Below are 20,538 nucleotides of genomic sequence, written 5' to 3'. Positions count from 1 at the left end.
CCGCGCACGCGCGCCGGCCTACTCCCCGCCCCCGCGCGTTGCCTTCTGGGAGGCGGCGCGCGCAACCGCTCTGCCGCCCCTCTCGCTGTCGCCGGCGCTAACCGGGCGCTCATCGCTGAGCTCCGCCGCCCGCCCGCTCCTCTCCCTTCCCGCCCGTCGCCGCCGCCGCCGCCGCCGCCGCCCGCGGCTCATCCCGCTGCCATCATGTACGACGCGGACGAAGGTGAGGGCGCGGCGGCTGCGGCCCGTTCCCCTGTCGGGGCAGGCGAGGCGGGCAGGGCCTGTGTAGGCCCCGCGGAAAGGGGGTGGGGGTGGGGTCGGGGTCTGCCGCAGGGTGCTGCGGGCCTTGGGCGGGCAGGGGCTTTGCTGGGGTGGTGGAGGGGTCCCTCAGCAGGCGAGGATGAGCTTAATGGCTCCAGCGGGTTAAACGTTTCGCTTCCCCGGCAGATATGCAATATGATGAGGATGACGATGAGATCACCCCCGACTTGTGGCAAGAAGCCTGCTGGATCGTTATTAGGTGACCTTTTTTTTAAAACTCGCCGTTCTTAACGCCTCAGCATCTGTGCTCTTGGTCTTGCAGGTAGCACCCCATTTGCTCACAGCGCGTCGTGGAAGCTGCAGGTTTGGGTATGCTAGGTTGTGTGGTGGGGTACACTGTTCTGAGTGAAGTAAGAAGTGATGTTGAGTCCATATCAAGCATGTGATTTTGCCCACAGCTGGTGCTGGCAGTAGGAAATCAGTACTTGGCTATTTCACCATGTTGGTGTTTTTCTAACAAGACATGAATGTCCAGCACCTGCAGTTTCTTGTGATTGTTAAGGAGTGGGATGCTGTGAGGAACCGAGTAAAAAGTTTCTGTTGTTAATTGCATCATTCATAAAATATATATGACTTGTGTCTTAGAGCCGTAGCTGCAAACAGGGCACTAAATCTGTGAGGATGGTCCCATAGGCAGCCTGGATGGAGAACAGAGATGGGAAATTTTGGGGGCAGAAGGAGGTCCTTTCTTTTGCAGCCCAGTGACACGTGCAACCTTTGCTTTCAGTCAGGTAGGAGGTAACTGAGGCAAGTCCTTCAGCTGAGGTTGCACCTCACTTTATATGAGGGAACACTTTTACTGTGAGTGTGACCAAGCACTGGCACACGTTGTCCAGAGAGGTTATGGAGTCTCCATCCTTGGTGGTATTCAGAAGCTATCTGGACTTGGTCTTGGGCAGTCAGCTGTAGGTGACCCTGCTTGAGCAGGCTAGTAGGACAACATAACCCCTAGACGTCCCTTCAAACCTCAAGTGTTCTGTAGTACAGGTTGCCCCTTCTCTTCCTCCTTCCCCTTGTGCAACAGCAGACTGTGCTGACAAGACTCATGATAGCCAAAGTTGTGCTCCCCTTCTTGGGGAAGCCTGAGGTTATTGGTAAGGAGGTAGTTCATACTACTTTTCTCTAGAGATCTTTGCAGTAATGAGGCAGAAGCTGAGGTAGTGTGGGTTCCCTGGCTTCAGGAACATGAGGTAGAGGAGCTTGCTGGCAGGAGCTCATGCAGCAGGCATGTTTAGGTCATCCCATTAAAAGTTGGGATGTGTGGCTTCAAATTTAGGTTTTGATTTTTTTATGGTTAGATTGTGCTGGGCTGAAGCTAGGTGATACAAAGGCTAGGGGAAATCCAGAGGAGCATAGCTGGGAATCTGTGTGGCTGGAACAGAAGGGTTCTAAGCTAAGAAAAGTTCTGAGAACTTACCTTGACTTAGGGGCACGCACTCAGTTTCCTGCAGCTTGCAAAATTAATTAAAGCAAAGTAATTTACATGCATTGTTGAAAACATTAGCTGAAGCCACTTTTACTGAGGTTTAAATGTTTCCTTTCTAATTTAAGGTAGACTGTGCGTACAGTCATGGCTTAGCCAAGAGGTGGCAGCAAGTCACTTTGTAATGTCTGTGTCTTCAAACACTGAGGTAGAATTGTTTAGCATTTTTGAGCATCTGTATTCAAAACTCATGACTCGGGACAAGTCAATGTGTTTGATTCTGTACTGTATTTCATGGCTTTTGAAGGTGTTCTTATAAATACGTCTTAAGCTTGCTGATTTATAAAGTACATGATTTAAATTAAGATCTCTTGTTCATTAATGCACTCTTTTTCTTTCTTTTTTTAGCTCCTATTTTGATGAAAAGGGTTTAGTCAGGCAACAGTTGGATTCTTTTGATGAGTTTATTCAGATGTCTGTGCAGAGAATTGTTGAAGATGCTCCACCAATTGATTTGCAAGCTGAAGCCCAGCATGCCACAGGAGAAGTGGAAGAGCCGGTAAGTGGAGACCCCCGGCAGAGGTGATGATTTTTTACAATGCAAAATTATTTTAGGTGGGTTTTATTCAACCCCCATCTCAAGAGATGGAAATACATCCGAGTTGTAACACTGCTTGTGCAGTCAATAGGACAGAAGTATGAACTCTTTGGAGTCTATGAGGTACATGGTCAAGTTTCCAGATAGTGAGGTATATGACTGATAAACATGTGCAAGAGCTTTGTTATCCAGGGAATCCAACTTTCCTCTCCTACAGAGTTACTCTCTCCCCCTGGTTAAGTTGTTGATTGAGTTGAGAAATGACCAAGAACTGCTGCCTGCTGCAGCTCATGTTGTTGGTTACTGTATGAAACTGCACTGACAGGGATGTAGTAGAGCAAGTCAGGAAGCCAAAAGCAAACCGTGGTTTGGTGGGATTTTGATTTTCAGTAGCTTTTAGTAGCAAGAAAGGTTTATGGCTGAAAAGTTCTTTGATAGCTTTCCTCAGCTGACGATATGTCCAGGTTTTCAAAAGGTGCCATTGTGCATTATCTTCCATTGGTACCATGTTCCAAAGGATAACAAATTATCTAAGTGATGCTCTTGTACAATGAGTGTGCACTTCCTTCAGTGGCTGTGGTGCTTTCATCCATGTCCATCATGTGATGTGTTCCCTGTTCCATAAGTGCAAATAGTGATGATCCGTTCCCCTGCTACCTTGCTGCTTGCCTGTAGAGATTTAAAGGAACTTTAAGACACCTGAGCATTGAATTTGTTACATGTTTTGACTGTTCCTTTACATTATTTGCAGGCAAACAGTTATGCTGTAGGGAGAATAACTGGGATTTCTTTTAGTTTCTTTGTTAGACAAACAGTTCATAAATATTTATCTCGCTGTAATTCTCTTTAATGTTTTTTCTGTTATTGTGTCTATATTATTGCTGAAATCTCTAGTTGTGCAGTTCTGCATTGCTGTATATGCTGTACGTGATTAAGGTTCACATTGCAAGCGTGGTATGTACCAGGCTTCTTTTTGCCCAAAAGCTAGTATTTTACTTACTCAAATCAGAGAGGTTAGTTTCTTATTCTTACTTACCAAATTAAAGTTTTTAGGAATATGTCTAGATATGAGAAAAAGGAAACCTGCTTTTTCCCTCAGAGTCACTTGCAGGCAACCTCTTGCCTCATTTAAAGATACTGGATTAATTTAAGGAGACTGAGTGTAGTGGACTAATTTGACTTTTGGTTTCTTTTTCCCTCCACTTCTCTGCCTCAAATTTTGAAGGCAATTTGGGCAATTTAGAGCACATCAGAGGGTTTAACAACCATGCTTAGAGACAAGTATTGTGGTAAATGTGTTCTCCTTGAGAATGCTTGCATGAGAACTTGGAAAACTTGGTACTATACATGGTTGCTGCTGCAAATCCAGGAAAAAGGTGTTTCTTTGCGTAAGACTTCAGAGAATTTTTTTTACCTACAAGATGTTTGCCAGCAAGGTTCTGACACCTACTATTGTAGGAAACTTTTGTGACTTCTTAAAATCAGATTGTTTTCAGGTCTTTTCTGATACTTCCAAGTCTTACTTTGTTTACTGGTCCTATGGAATCATCCTAGGAACTGGTGTTGCTGTGTTTTCAGTTCTTGATAACGGTTATCCTTGTCCAGTAGCAGTTTTGGTTAGTAATAAGTAAGAGAGAATATCTTGGATACAGAAGGCTCATTATTAGTGTATCTTGAGGACAGAGCAGCAATGACACTTCAGTTTTTCTGAAGGCTGTGGTTTTTTTTTTGATAAATTGATGCAATAATGTGTTTAATCTCTAAAGGAAACAAAACCACCTAGCACAGATGTTAAAAAGGTGGTTTCTGTGGCTCTGTGTAGGACAAAATGTATGGGATGGATAATTTGCACCTTTGTATTTAATAGTGAGTCCAGAGAAAGGGCTGAATATGAGGACTTTGAAAATATATTTTAGAAAGGCTAAAACCACTTATGACATAAACTGTAAACTGACTATTTTTCCTCTGCATTGGAGCTTGCTCTTGCTTATGGCTAAGATACACTAAAATGCCTGCATGGAATTCAAGTTTTGTTTTAGTAATAGATATTCTCAGCTGGCTTCTAGGCAGATACGTAGTTGGGGTGGCAGCACTGTAGTTCTTTATTTGTGTTAGCTTCTGTTCTGCAAAGGGGTGTGATGGGAAATAGCTACTTGAAGAAAAGGTTGTAAGGAAACAAGTCTTTCAACTTGTATACATGCAGGTCTGATGATTTCCTTATGTTTACCTCCCTGGATTTTGGTCTGTGAGTAGGATGGCTCATCCCTAGGTCCTTTTGCATGCAAGAATGCCAAGAGCCAAGTTGCCTCGGCACGCTTGTGCACCAGGGCTGAGACCACACATATGAAACACTTAACAAAGCTACTGTTGTGTAACTGCTTGCTTTCTTTTAAGTTTTAGCTCCCTCTACCAGATACACAAATGCGCTTTGATAAGAGTATTGTTTTAAAACTGAGAATTTTTCTGTTGCTGAATGATATCTGTCCTTTCATGCTCATAGTTTCTCTGTAACGTGAAAGGATTTCTGTGGAACGAAAAGAAAAGCTATTAAATTTAATGTTTTATGCATGGGAGCAAAGGTTTACAAAAACTTGCACCTTTTTTGGTATATCATCTATCTCGTTGTACGTGTTGAAGCAGATTCACCTTTTTGCATCATAAAACTAGCAGTTTTATATAAAGTTAACATAATAAATATCTAAATATGCATATGTAAGGCATATTCTATTTGTTAATATATTCACTGACTTGGCAGATTTGGCATTTATTAGCTATTTTATAGGAAGAAGACCTATTTGGGTTTTCTCTTACCAATGATTTTGACCCTTTGGTTTCTTTTGTTTGGGTTTGGTTTTGTTTGGTTTTTTTATTAATGAGGTGTTCAGAAAATATTGAAAGTTCTTAAGTGTTTTTTTGATCTAGTCATCTGAAGAGGGATTGATTCCAAACCTTGAGCTGAGGGCATGCAGCAGCATTGGGTATTAAACTCTAGGGCTGCTCTTGAACAAACAAAGTGGATGTTTCTGCCATTAAAGGTAAATGTGTTCTTGTTTTCCAGCCCCGGTATCTGTTGAAGTTTGAACAAATCTATCTCTCCAAACCTACACATTGGGAAAGAGATGGAGCACCCTCACCTATGATGCCCAATGAAGCCAGACTGAGAAACCTTACGTAAGAATGAACTCTGTAGTGGATAAATATGAGAAAGGACTGGCTCTGCATTATTAATTGATAGTCTTTTTCAATTTAGTAGTGCCTTGAAAATATAATAACTACTCCTCTATTTAAATTTCGATGTCTAGTTATTAAATCCAGATGATGATTTGTTAATAATGCTTAATATTACCAGTGAGTGCTTGAATAACTGCATTCATTATCCTTCTGTACAACCTGGAGTAGTAACTGGCAGGTAACACAATGGTGTTTTTATTCTGTAGGTATTCGGCCCCCTTGTATGTGGATATAACTAAAACAGTTATTAAAGAAGGGGAGGATCAGTTACAGACACAGCATCAGAAAACTTTTATAGGAAAAATTCCTATTATGTTACGTTCGACATACTGTTTGTTAAATGGCTTAACTGACCGTGATCTTTGTGAACTGAATGAATGCCCGCTTGATCCGGGTGGCTACTTCATCATTAATGGATCAGAAAAGGTAAGGGATCATACCTTGCACAGTCATCTTTACAGACACTGAAAGTTCTATTACTTGTTTCCATATGTTTTGCCAGGAACATAAGCACTTTTATTCCTGTGTATCACAGTTACTGTGGACACTCGTGATCTTGTAGAAAGATAGGGTTTTGATCCTCTGTTAGGACTTTATCGAGCCACCTTTTCTTCTTCTCTGAGGCATGTTTCCCTTCTTCAGTTTCATAAACCCTTTTGCATTGAATGCCACTAAGTATTCTAGATATTTTTCTTTCTGTTTTCAACATTGCAGAACAGCATGCACCCTAAATTGAGGTACTTCTTCATTTGGGGTCTCCTCCAGTTTGTTCACAGCCGTAGAGATGCATTTTATTATAAGAACAGGTTCTTCCCTACATTGCTGTGGATTCAGCTTCAGCAAATCATATGCTCTCCATGCTTGTGCCTCACCAATGAAACTGCCATTTTTTTGTAACTGACACCTGAGCAAATGCAGCAAAAGAAATCGAATTGTATTTTTCTTCATGGGGAAAAATAAATAAATCTGGCTCTGACTATTTAAGCTGGCATTTAAATTTAAATGCCTGTGTAGCGCATTGACCTTGGAAACTGATAAAGAAAGCATTTCATGGTCTATGTTGTGCCTAAAGCTAACATAAATACCTTGCACAGCTAGCAGATGCTGTAAGTACATCATAGAGAATGGTGTTCTGGGAATCTTTTGTTTTGGTTATTCTATCTTAACCAGGTCGATGTTTTGCTTCATACTGTATTTCTAAAATGTAGAGTATAATCCATCTGAGTTTGGGAAATTGACTTCATGCTGTGCAGTGCTCTTAATTTTAAGACACTGCAGAAACACACTGTGCTCATTGCTTTCAGCATGCCTTTTTCTTTGTTGTTTACTGGTGTTCTTGTTTCCAACACAGGTTCTGATTGCTCAAGAGAAAATGGCTACAAACACAGTGTATGTGTTTGCAAAGAAGGACTCAAAATATGCCTACACAGGAGAGTGTAGATCTTGTCTGGAAAATTCCTCTCGACCAACAAGTACTATATGGGTTAGCATGCTGGCCAGAGGTGGGCAGGTAAGCCTAAGCAGTAATAACCCCTGCCCTGGGGCTTACATTAACGTTACATTGTTTTAGGAGTTTTGTTACTGTCCTGTCTCTTCATGTCATTTACTTTTGGGATTTTGAGAAGAAATTTCTTCTGACATTAAGTTATAAAGAAGGTAAAATTAAATGAAAATGTATTCTGTTTGTCATAGAATTATGCCTGTCTCTGGGACAGATAATTTGAGGACTGAAATGAAGATTCAGTTTGTTGCAGGTTGTGGGATGAGGCTAAAAAAATCATTTTAGAATTACTGTAAATGAGTTGTTAGAAAATCCAAACAAGCTGTTTCATGTGTTTTTGACAAAGGACAAGAATAGGAGAAGGGGGCCTGTCTTTGCTGATGGCCAAGTTAGTGTTTGGATGTGTTTTGCAGGCCCCATATTAATTCATATTTAACATCTAATTGTGCCATTTGTGAAAGGAAGGAAGTGCTGTTCATAACTTCAAAAGCAGAAGGTGTCAGTACTCATTTACCATTGCACTTATGTTTGGAAATTCCCAAACATGTTCATAGAGTAACTTTAATAGAAGCCTTACACCACTCTTGCTCCTGATGGCTGGAGCACTCTTGAGTGGTTGTCACTCTGCATACCACAATGTTTGTTTCTCTCTGGGAGGGGGGAGTAGCTACTTGAATAATTGCGAGAATGGAGAGTCTTACACAGTGCATTAGAAAAGCTGGACTTAAGCTGACAGAAGGAAAGCTGAAGATGGATAGGATTGCTCTTTGCAAATACACAAGGGGAGAGAAAGGATGCATACGAGTGAATAAATAGTATTATTTAAATTCCTTTGTATCCAAAAGCCTTCTATGTTTTTGCAGACTTCTAAAGTTAGAAATGTTTTTAAAATAAAAAAGTCACTGCTGGAGTAAGGTTTCAGAATAGTTCCTTAGTTGCCTGCTGAGAGGTTGTGGTTTCCTGTAGTGCTTGAATAAATACAGTTATGGTACATCGTCCAAGTCCAGAGAGATGATATTATTTAAAGGCAAGATCATTTTAGACTAATGTATGTTTTTCCCCATCATTTCAGGGTGCGAAGAAGAGCGCTATTGGTCAGCGCATTGTAGCAACGTTGCCATATATCAAACAAGAAGTCCCCATCATAATTGTCTTTCGTGCATTAGGCTTTGTGTCTGACAGGGACATTTTAGAGCACATCATATATGATTTTGAAGATCCAGAAATGATGGAGATGGTAATATATGTTAAATATGTTATTTCCTGTCTTGACGTTTGGCGATGTGTAGATGTGGCTAATCATCATTTTCATTTTCATATTGTTCGTTTTCCAATTGTAATTTATTACTTTATTTTTGTGGGTTGTCTATTAGAAATGTCAAAAGTTCTCTGCCTAAACCTATTATAAAGAGTATTTTAAGTGAAGAAAGCGCAATAGAGTTTTTAAAGAGTTGGCATGTATTTGGGAAGGTAGGGTCTTATCTTGCTGCCATTGACTTTAATTGTAAAATCCCAATTCGTACCTGAAGCAGCAACAGGCCTAGAGTGTACTTGGATGAGAACTATTTTCTGAAGTCTAAGCTATTTTTTTGTGTGTTTCCTGTGTGCTTCATTACTGTTTTCTGCTGCTCTTGAAAGAGCTTCTGTAGCAAAGCCAGAAAGAACTGCATCAGTAATTAGCAGTTCCTGAAAAGAATTATCAGCAAACAACTGCTTAGTTTCCTTCAACCTCAACGGTCACTGGATACTACAGGGTTCTGCTGTATTTTGTGCATTAGGTCAAACCTTCTCTGGATGAAGCGTTTGTCATTCAGGAGCAAAATGTTGCTCTAAACTTCATTGGATCAAGAGGTGCTAAGCCAGGTGTCACCAAAGAAAAGAGAATCAAGTATGCTAAAGAAGTCTTGCAGAAAGAAATGCTCCCGCATGTTGGTGTCAGTGACTTCTGCGAAACCAAAAAGGCCTATTTTCTAGGGTATGTCAGTATTTTCTGTCACACATCTGCAAATGGACCCTGAATACAGATTTTATTCACGTATATGTATATAGTGGGAAGAGCGCACTGAATGGAAGTGTGTTTTTAACCTCAGTCTTCTGGACACTTAGTGATAAACTTTAGGGCACTGGTATATTTTTTTTTTTTTTTTTTTTTGTAGCTGAGAAAATGCCAATATCAAGAAAATAGAAAAAAAAATTGAAACAAAAAAGCCTCCGATACATTCTGGATCTTAAGTTAGAGGTGGTGATAGTGATAAATGACTCTTTGACATCGTGTTGCATGAACAACATATAGAGGTTGATAACTAATGTGTAGATAACTACTGATAAGCTGTTTGTAACATAAACCCACTCTTCAAAACTACTAGCGCATCCACTTAATCACTGCTTATTGATGTGCAGATGAACTGTAGCATCAGGAGACTTACCATTTTACACCTGATTTCACATGCTTAAAGGTAGCCTGTATTACAGTACAGGACAGGCATGTAGCAGAAGACGCATTGCCATCATGATCATAGAATCATAGAATGGTTTATGTTGGAAGGGACCTTGAAGATCATCAAGTTTCAACCCCCCTGCCATAGACAGGGACACCTCCGACTAGACCAGGTTACCACATCCAGCCTGGCCTTGAACACCTCCAGGGATGGGGCTTCAACAGCCTCTCTGGGCAACCTGTTCCAGTGCCTTACCACCCTCAAAGTGGAAAAACTTCTTCCTAATGTTCAATCTGAACCTGCTCTCTTCCAGTTTAAAGCCATTTCCCCCTTGTCCTATCGCTACATGTCCTAGTAAAAAGTCCTTCCCCAGCTGATGATGATGTAAATATTAACTTCTGAACTTTCCGTGAGTCATTCACTTCTAAGGATGTACATGCTGAAGAGGTCTGTTTTAGGACAGCAGTACTCTAAAGATCTAGAATGGACAGCCTTTAGGAAACAGTTCAGTGATTTATCTATGAAAGCATGTAGTCTTTGTTTTGAATATCTGCAGTCAATTTAAATTATAAACTATCTTATTTGCTTAGGTATATGGTTCATAGATTGTTGCTGGCAGCACTGGGAAGAAGAGAGCTTGATGACAGAGATCATTATGGCAACAAAAGACTGGATCTTGCTGGGCCACTGTTGGCTTTCCTGTTCAGAGGGTAACTATAATATGTACACTTTCTTTGGAGATAATTAACGGTAGAGGCATTGCCAACTCAGTGCTTGTAAATCTACTGTACTCTATCAGACTTGTGTTGTCTGATAACCAGTTTTGGGCAGCACAGCCCAATGATTATGACTTTTTCATGGAGTGGGTAAGTTTCCTCTAATAGTAGGTGGCTAGCACCAGCTGTTTTTGAAGCATATTTTGTGCATGTTCACAAACAGGTTAATTTGTTTTGTTTTTTTTTCTCCCCCTCCTCCTCTAGTTACAAATTACTTGCTTCTGTTCAGGAGGCCAGTGGCGTTTTTCCTAAATAGTGGTGGGTAGGCTGAATTGCTACAGTACTGTTTAATCATGTTTATTGGCATCCTTTTCTACAGAATGTTTAAGAATTTGCTGAAGGAAGTGAGAATATATGCACAAAAGTTTATTGACAGAGGGAAAGATTTCAACTTGGAACTGGCAATTAAAACGAGAATTATTTCAGACGGTTTGAAGTATTCATTGGCAACTGGAAACTGGGGTGACCAGAAGAAAGCTCATCAGGCCAGAGCAGGAGTATCTCAGGTACAACAGCTAAATAAGGCACGGTAGCGTTTGTCAGGTTTACATAAGAGTAAAACTATATTGTGGATGTTTTAACATTGCTTGGCAGCCATGCATGTTGTATGTTAAGTAGAACCATTTTTAAAAGGAAACTTCTGTAGCTGAAATAGATGAAGATCCAAGTAGTTGAGTCTGGTGTGGGGTTTGTTTTTTTTGTTGTTGTTTGGTTTTTTGTTTAGCTATTGTTTTCCCTGCTAAACAGCTGGTGTCGCTCTTGTAAAGACTTTTTGTGTTAGAGCATACGCCTGTGTGTCTGGTCAAGTCCTAGTCCCAGGGAATCCTTAGGGAGGTTGGATTTCTTTCCTTTAATTATTGCCAGTGCTTCACAGGTGGTTAAAGAAACTTGACACCTTGTAATATAACCGTTATGTATTCCACAGCTAATGATGAGGAGCACTGACTTTATTAGCCCAGACCAGTGCTTAGTTGAGGTTGTTTCTCATAAAGGTGGAAACGGGAAAGAGGTGACAGTTTTTAAACGCCAGCACATTTTGTTGTTTGGAGCCCTAGTGAGATCATCGTTTGGGGAAAGCAAAGTTAGGAAAGGAACGAAGATGGTAACTGTCCCTGGACGGTGTGTTGTTGGTGTATGTGTATGAGGGACTTGTTTGCTTTTTAAATAAACTCTCATGTTTCAGGCTGTAATATTAAATTTCCTTAAATTTTTGGGAAGCCTTGAGCAGAATCTGAAGAGAATGTAAATGCTGATCTGCTCCTAATAACTAAGTCATCTTAGTTTTTTAAACTAAGTTTGAAAAGGTGTCTGTGTCATCGTACTGGCAAACCCTCGTGATGAAAATGCAGCTTAAAAAGTCTTTTTACAAGTATCACTCATCCTAGTTACCTGATCAGAGTAAGCTGTGCTACAAAAAAATAGATTTTAAGGGTAAACTTAGTCTAAGATTAATGGAGGTGAACTAAAAAGTGTAGGTAACAAAAATCAGAGCTACTTTAGTTCTTTTGAAGTAGATAGTATCTAGAGGGCATTGATCCTTTGCTGTAATGTATAATGATGCCTGTCAACAACACACTTAAGAAGCTTGACTAACTGAATTCCTTACTCTGTGCAGGTGTTAAACCGCCTGACTTTTGCATCTACGCTTTCACATCTGAGACGCCTGAATTCTCCAATTGGTAGAGATGGTAAACTAGCAAAACCCAGGCAGCTGCACAATACACTGTGGGGAATGGTTTGCCCTGCTGAGACCCCAGAGGTAATGAAAAGTGGTATTTATGTTAGTTCTTACTCTTGCCTAACTGCTTTTATCTGCTATTCATTTTGTAGTCATGGCACTTGTGATGATCACTTGCACTTTTTTTGAAATGCTGACATGAATATTTAGCTTTATAGCTAACTGTAGCTGAATGGTAGAAATGAATAAAGTAAATAGCGTGTTTTGTGTCCAGATCCTAGAGGACTTGAAGTTTAAATTCTCAGATCTTCTTGGAAATCTCTTGATTTGGAAATGCAAGTTAACTTTGTCTCTCTACTAGGGTCATGCAGTAGGACTTGTGAAGAACTTAGCACTGATGGCTTACATTTCTGTGGGGTCTCAGCCATCTCCAATTTTGGAGTTCTTGGAAGAGTGGAGTATGGAAAATCTGGAAGAAATATCTCCAGCAGCAATAGCTGAGTATGTGCAAACGAAACTGTTTAAACTTAAGAGACTTAAGTCTTAAACTTAAAAGACTTAAGCTTTTTACACTTCAAGGTTTTGGGGTTTTGGTGCATACTTTTTATTTGTTTGTTTTTCCCTCGTTCTAGTGCTACCAAGATCTTTGTTAACGGCTGCTGGGTAGGAATACACAAAGATCCAGAGCAGCTTATGAATACCCTAAGGAAGCTCCGTCGTCAGATGGACATCATTGTGTCAGAGGTATAAGTTTTACATCTAGGCTTTGGATATCTTTTTAGATGAGAGAGAATAATGCCTTGATACTACTTTGCAAGCTCCAAATAGCATTATTTGCAAGTCTCTGAACATACTTGGGTTTTTTTTTGTTTGTTTTGGGAGTTTTCTGGGGTTTGGTGCTTTTTGGGGGTTGGTTTGTTTGATGTTGTATGTGATTTGTTGTTTGTGAGGTTTGTCTTTGGATGTTTTTTTCTTGTTGGTGTTTGGTTTTCGGGTTTTTTTTGTTGTTTTTTTTTTTTGTTTTTTAAAGATAATCCAATTGAAAAAACAGTTGAAAACTATCTTGAAATGCATCTGTTTGTAGGATGTTAATGTTTGTTCTGTGCTGCTGATAGCATCTGTAAGGTCTTTGCTTTAGGGAACTTTGTTATCCTATTTTGCGTTCCATAGTTCTGATTCTGGACTGAGATTTTGTCCTCACGGGGTGCTGCTTTCTTGTACAGGTCTCAATGATTAGAGATATTCGTGAGCGAGAAATCCGCATCTATACTGATGCAGGCAGAATTTGTCGACCCCTTTTAATTGTGGAAAAACAGAAGTTGCTGTTGAAGAAAAGGCATATTGACCAACTGAAAGAACGAGAGTATAACAATTACAGGTGAGATATGTTCCTGAAATTCAACTGAATGTCTAAGTTTTCCATCCCCAGATCGTAGAGCAAAATGTTTAAAGCTTTGTGCAACACAAAGATGCTTTCTCTGCCTGGTAGCTTAATTCATGTTTTTATCATGTTGACACAGTGGTAGTAATAATAAACCAGGGAAGTCCTTGTTCTTGTTGCTGCTGAGAGACCCATTTTATGTGTTAGCTGAGTATTTTGGACATTGGTTGTTCAGTTGGCAGGATCTCGTGGCCAGTGGTGTAGTAGAGTACATTGATACACTGGAAGAAGAGACTGTGATGCTGGCAATGACTCCAGATGACTTGCAAGAGAAAGGTGTGGCATATTGTTCAACGTACACGCACTGTGAGATTCACCCATCTATGATCCTGGGAGTATGTGCATCTATTATCCCTTTCCCTGATCACAACCAGGTCAGTGCATCACTTCTAACATCCTGCTTTTAAAGTTGATGGAAAACCCACTGGTGTATGCGTACAGAGCTTTATGTACATATATATCTGTCTTTCCTTGTCTGTCTAGTCTCCCAGGAACACGTACCAGTCTGCTATGGGTAAACAGGCTATGGGAGTCTACATTACAAACTTTCATGTTCGCATGGATACGCTGGCACATGTGTTGTATTATCCTCAGAAGCCCCTTGTAACAACGCGCTCCATGGAGTACTTGCGATTTAGAGAGTTACCAGCAGGTATGTTGTCAGTTAATGTTTATCAAATGAAAATATTACTGTTTTGTTTAAACTGTATCCCAAATGTTATGTGTTATAATACTTGAATGTTTAGTGAATATATGTAACTTAAAAAATAATTATAGGTTAAATGTTGTAGCTTGACACCTAGACTGCAAAAAATACATTGCAGCTGAAACTACTTTATCCATATAGTCTGGTAAAATCTAAGTGTGCAAATCTGTATTGGTATTTGCTAGGTTCTTCACAAGGGGTCTCTCGTGACTCTCTTTTCTACCTAAAGTTGCATCTGCTGATACCAGGTGGTTTTTCTGTGTGGGACATAAAGATTTTATCTCAGACAGTGTAGAACAGCTTCACTGTAGAGAATACAGCTTATTTTGAGTTAGAAGATATGCCTGTCTGGTATGTGTGCATCCTTCCAAAGTATTTGCTCTATGTATTATAGGTATCAACTCGATTGTAGCCATTGCATCATACACAGGCTATAACCAGGAAGACTCTGTCATCATGAACCGTTCTGCTGTTGACAGAGGCTTCTTCAGGTGAGACTTCGTAAATTTTTTAACTGTTTGGAAGAAAAATAAAAGTATATTGAGTTTTCCAAAGGCTCAAGAAAAAGTTACCTTATGCTGGAAGACACCATTCTCAGTCTTTTCAACCTGAGCAGCTTTTTTATTTATTTGTTTTAATGGGGGTTGATGGAGTAGCACAATGAAAGTGGTGAATGTGTATCTTAGCAAAACACAGTGAGTAATGGTTCATCCTTTGTGTAACCTGACTTCCCGCTCTGTCTTCCCAACTCTTCCATTTTGGTCTTCTTTAGTATGTTCTTTGTATGGTGGTTAAATGAAAAAATATTTGGACTCTTTGCTGTTATATTTTCATATAACTCTTGCCAGTTATATGAACTCCTTAATGCCAATATTGCAGCTTTGTAATATAGTCTTGTCTTTAGTAGCATAACAATTGCTAACAGTGAGGATTGGAATGTTCTTCTCCTTAGTAGGAACAACTATTGGGACAACTGGCAACTGATGTGACTTTGTGCATTATAGTTTTCAGATGTCTGTGCTTAGCTGTATAGCTGGTCAATGAGTTTCTAGTTTTGTTCATTTTCTTTTATCCAAGTTGAGCCCAAGAAGTCTGTGCATGGTATCTTGGATCTACTGCTTTCCAATGTAGTATAATTATGAGGCTATTACACTTTTATGGCTCATGCGAAGCTTTTCTAGAATCTCTGGTCTGCATGGGAGTAATTAAATATGGATAATATTTATCTGAAAGGCTGTGTCTTTGGCGTGCTGGCAAATGAGGCAGCAAACAAAAGCCCGTAAAGCCCCAGAAAGAAGCCTATATAAATTGAAAGTTTCCCATTGCAGCTCAGTTGTACCGCGTGTGGCAATTCAAGGTAGCACTAGAAGCCTAAAAACGCTTGCAAAATGGCAGGTATAAGGAAAAAAGTAATATGAGAACGATATGATGAAGCTGTGAATAATCTAATTTAGGAATAATAACAACTGCTTTTGAGATGTCAAGCAGATCTGAAGGTCTCTGCAGTTCATAAAAAAATTAGCATGTTATTTATAGGTACTTTGGCAATATCTGAAAAGTGACCATCAAAATGCCACCTGAAACTGTTTTTAGCTTGTTTGGTGGGGTGGTTTTTGGTTTTGTTTTTCCCTCCTAAATGGTGGACAGATTAATAAGACTTTAGAGGAAAGGGTGTGTGGCACATGAATATTGTTTGTTTTGGTTGTCATTAGTAACAGTAGCCATAATATATGATAAAAGGATGATTATAGTGAAATTGAGATGTACAGATGAAAAATGATGCTGGTTTCACTGGAAAAGCCTTTATAACTTTGTTTCAGATCTGTGTTCTATCGCTCATACAAAGAGCAAGAATCTAAAAAAGGTTATGACCAAGAGGAAGTTTTTGAAAAGCCTACACGTGAAACTTGCCAAGGTAAGACAGAAGTGTATGAAGACTGAGTCTTTAAATTAATTTTTTGTGGGCAAGGTTATTAATGTTGTTGAACTGATTCAGTCTTTATTTTGGGATATATAAAATAGCAGAAATGTCTGTATTAACTGATGTATTTTGCTATTAAGATATTTGCATAAAACTATCTTTAGACATTTCAGCAGTAGTCTGAAGTTGCAAGCAGACTTGTTGAATTTCTACAGAACAACATCAAAGTCAATACGTTGAAAAATTTGGAAGTCTAGGTTTTTTGGTTTTTGTTTTGTTTTTTCCCAAGGTATGAGACATGCAATCTATGACAAACTCGATGACGATGGTTTGATAGCACCTGGGGTACGTGTGTCTGGGGATGATGTCATCATTGGCAAAACGGTAACGCTGCCAGAAAATGAAGATGAATTGGAAAGCACTAACAGACGTTTCACAAAGAGAGACTGTAGCACTTTTCTGCGAACTAGTGAAACTGGTATTGTAGATCAGGTCATGGTAACCCTTAACCAGGAAGGATACAAGTTCTGCAAGATTAGGGTGAGCACTGACATATCTGCTTTCTACTTTTAATCGTCTTTCTTCTTTTGTTCAGAAGTTACCAATTGAATGCTTTCCTGTGGTTTACAGGTACGCTCTGTAAGAATCCCACAAATTGGAGATAAATTTGCCAGTAGACATGGTCAGAAAGGAACCTGTGGTATCCAGTACAGGCAAGAGGTAGTGATTCCCCCCTTAACATTTTACCTCTGATGTTCTTACCATTGGAACTGCCTTAAATGAGTTGTCTGTGGAATATCTACTACGGTGCAATATATTGACTTAAATTTAGCTAAAATATATTTAGAAAGCACAGCTGCTTCTTATGTGGTACTTACATGCCTTTGAAATGTTTTATAAGATTCAATTTGAATTCACAGACCTGCTTTTCTTAAAGCTGATATTCTGGGAAGTACTGACTGTATGTTTCCCTGCTCTAGGATATGCCCTTCACCTGTGAAGGAATCACACCTGATATAATTATCAACCCCCATGCCATTCCTTCCCGCATGACCATTGGTCACTTGATTGAGTGTCTTCAGGGGAAGGTAAGAAGAATCTTTTATGCTGCATGCCTGAGCAATATGAATTAAAACCTTTTTCTTTTCCTTTTCCTCTTTTCTTTTTTTTTTTTTTTTTGTAAAGATATTACTGCCTGGTAGGTGTTAATCCACTAAAACATAAGGATTGTTCTCCAGTTACTTGATAGCAAAAGCAGGTTTCTTAGGGAAGATCTAAAGCCCTGAAAATTCTCTCCACTAAGTCAGACTACAGTGTACTCTCTCATCTGTTGCTTTTATTCCAAACATTTCATGCGACCTAGAAAAAGGAGTACCAAAATTGTTGCTACTATGTATTTTTAAAAATCTCGCTGGAAGCTGTGTAGCTGATAAACAAAGCGAGATAGGCTGCTGTCATGGACATGGAATCTCAAGTTCTGGCATTGAGTTAAAACTGTTTGAAACAGCTTAATGTTGTCTGACCAGTCCTTCAGAAATCTTACAGGCTTTTGCAAATCTCTTCTCTGTAGGTGTCCGCAAACAAGGGAGAAATTGGTGATGCTACACCTTTTAACGATGCTGTCAATGTGCAGAAGATTTCCAATCTTTTGTCAGATTATGGCTACCATCTAAGAGGAAATGAGGTATAATCAATATATCAGTTCACTGTAATTTTTTTAATATACATTTGATGGATAGTAAGGCTTATGATTCAGTGATTGCATTGACTACTTCAGGTCCTCTACAATGGCTTCACTGGTCGAAAAATCACATCACAGATCTTCATTGGTCCTACATATTATCAGCGGTTGAAGCACATGGTAGATGACAAAATCCATTCTCGTGCAAGAGGGCCGATCCAGATACTTAACAGACAGCCCATGGAAGGTAGATCTCGGTAAGGATGTTTGTTAGTTTCTATACGGGGTTTTCTTTTTCTTTGAAGTTTTTAGCCCTGAAAATCAGCTGCCTCAACTTTGCAGCTAGAACTCAGCTCACCCCAATTAGCTACCTGTTTTCATGTGTTTGGCTTAAGATGATGTGTTGGGTGCAGGTGTCAAGGTTCCGGTAGCAGGAGGTGCTGCTTGGGTGGCCTCTCTGAGAAGGGATCAGGGGTTGCCCTGTGCTGGACACAACCACTTAGAGCTGGGTCCAACAGACCCACCGCTGGCCAAAGCTGAGCCTATCAGTGACACTAGTGGCACCTCTGTGGTAGCATATTTATTAAAGGGTAAAAAATGCTGTGCAGCAGCTCAGAGAGGAGTGAGAAAATGTAAGAGGAACAGCTCTGCAGACACCCAGGTCAGAGAAGGAGGAGAGAGAGGAGATGCTCCAGGTGCCGGAACAGAGCCCCTATAGCCCATGGTGAAGCAAGTTGTCTACCTGCAGCCCATGGAGGACCATGGCAGATCAGATATCCACACTGCAGCCTGTGAAAAGCCCACCCTGGAGCAGGCTCCTGGCAGGACATGCAATCTGTGGGGCACCCATGCTGCAGCAGTCTGTTCCTGAAGGATTGTACCCTGTGGGAAGGGCCCATGCTGGAGCAGGGAGAAAGTGTTGAAGAAGAAGTGGCGATTGCACTGACCGCAACCCCTGTTCCCCCTGTGACCACGGGGAGGGGAAGGAGGAGTTGGGAATGAATGAGTGAAGTTGAGCCTGGGATGAAGGTGGGGGAAAAGATGTTTTTAGTTTTGTCTCTGTTTTTCACCATCCTACTCCATTCTTAATGGGCAATAAATTAAACTGGTTTTCCCCATGCTGAGTCTGTTTTGCCAGCAATGGTCATTGGTAAGCAGTCTCCTTTCTTGACCAACAAGCTTTTCCATCTTATTTTCTTCCCATCCTGTCAACGTGGGGGAGTGAGAGCTGCTTGGTGGGGATCTGGCAGCCAGCCAAGATTAAATCCACCACAGACAAGTAGAGAATGATTTAATTGTTAACCTCATTTTGCTATATGGTTGTGCTGTGGCTATTAGCTGACATGTTCTTTAGAAATGCTCAGGAGCAGTTACAAATTATTGTGTTCGCATTGTCCCTAACAGTTTTATTGTGAGGTGTTAGAGGAAAATGAACACACTGCTTTACTCCTACATTGTAGTACTGCTGTTGTGTTTCTGCTTAGTTACTTGTTCCACCACCAAGAACTGATGTATTTTTCCAATGGACTCAAAAGTTGAAGGTTTTTCTCTTTTTCTTTCTCTTTTTTCAGTGATGGTGGCCTTCGTTTTGGAGAAATGGAACGAGATTGCCAGATTGCTCATGGAGCAGCCCAGTTCTTGAGAGAAAGATTGTTTGAAGCTTCAGACCCATACCAAGTTCATGTCTGTAATCTCTGTGGAATCATGGCGATTGCAAACACAAGGACTCACACCTATGAATGCCGGGGATGCCGTAATAAAACTCAGGTACGTGTGGTTTTCATCAGCCAGCGTTCCTCTTTGTGGGTAAGAGGAAATGCCACTTGGGTGAGCAGGAGGACAGGGAAGTAAATATTTAAAGAAGCACCAGAACAATTGCTATTTTGGTTTCATAACTGTTTTAAGTGTTTATAGTGTCCTAGTTAATTTGAATGTTTCCTTATTAATTTTAGTGTTGGCTTGTCACTTGGCAGGAAGTGCTGTTCAAGCATTTTGCAGCACAGAGTTTTCATACACTTTAAAAGCAAATGCTTGAGAGCTTATTTTTAGAAGTAAAACTCAGAATCACAGGAATTTAGAACCATCGCCCTTGTGACTGTCCCCATGAAGATATTTATTCTTGCAGAGCTGGGTCCCCATGGGAGGTCTTTTGTGTTGCACTTTTTTTTTTTTTTTAAAGAAAAAAGCTTTATAGTGTGTGCTTGGTTACAGAACTATGTCAAAGGAGAGTGTCAGCAGAGAGAAAAATAGTTGCCTTAAACAGGCTCGTTCTTGTGCTAGGGACTGACTGCTGCAACTCTAACAGTGGCTTTGGGGTTACTGAAGAGATGTGTGCTGGAAATCTTAATTGCATTTACTGCATATCAGGCACGCTTTGCTATGCACACGTTCCCTTGTTAAATGGTTCTTGTTTAAGATCAGATCCCTTGGCTGCAGGTTTTATTAAAATTGTGTTCTGGATAGGTGCTGTGTAGCCCCCCCAATTCAGTCTCAGCTTCCCTCTTGCTTTGTTACTGTCTGTGAGTGATTCTTGTTAAATGCTTTGATGCATAACTTCAGATTCACTTTTGAGCCAAAAACTTAACAAGTTATTTGTGTAGAGGGTGGTGGAAGATGATGCTTTAGGAGTGCTTATCACAAGCCTTTTAAAATCTCTTTCTAGATATCTTTGGTTCGGATGCCCTATGCCTGCAAACTCCTCTTCCAAGAACTGATGTCTATGAGTATTGCACCTCGTATGATGAGTGTTTAGCCTTTAAAAGGGCACTTTCTTCTTTTTTTTTTTTTTTAATGGTGAGACTGAAGTGCTTGGGTTTTGTTTCA

The 20,538-nt window shown here is 40.2% G+C and overlaps 1 protein-coding gene across 1 annotated transcript; it reads left to right on the top strand.

The window, feature by feature from the left end:
• Positions 1 to 204: 204 nt before the first annotated feature.
• On the top strand, positions 205 to 20,514 carry POLR2B (RNA polymerase II subunit B; the record flags this gene model as incomplete). The annotated part of the gene is made up of 25 exons (XM_082483060.1): positions 205 to 223; positions 448 to 520; positions 2,153 to 2,303; positions 5,401 to 5,513; positions 5,780 to 5,999; positions 6,925 to 7,083; positions 8,147 to 8,311; positions 8,853 to 9,049; positions 10,103 to 10,222; positions 10,608 to 10,794; positions 11,904 to 12,047; positions 12,328 to 12,467; positions 12,599 to 12,710; positions 13,190 to 13,344; positions 13,583 to 13,781; positions 13,891 to 14,059; positions 14,508 to 14,604; positions 15,934 to 16,028; positions 16,324 to 16,574; positions 16,665 to 16,754; positions 17,015 to 17,122; positions 17,605 to 17,718; positions 17,812 to 17,972; positions 19,287 to 19,482; positions 20,378 to 20,514. 25 exons carry the CDS (start codon positions 205 to 207, stop codon positions 20,465 to 20,467), a joined length of 3,525 nt encoding a protein of 1,174 aa, XP_082339186.1. The 3' UTR covers positions 20,468 to 20,514.
• Positions 20,515 to 20,538: the final 24 nt, after the last annotated feature.

Source organism: Vanellus vanellus, assembly GCF_965231255.1.
Source record: "Vanellus vanellus genome assembly, chromosome: 4".
Lineage (NCBI taxonomy): Eukaryota > Metazoa > Chordata > Aves > Charadriiformes > Charadriidae > Vanellus > Vanellus vanellus.
This window is presented reverse-complemented; position numbering and strand designations above follow the sequence as displayed.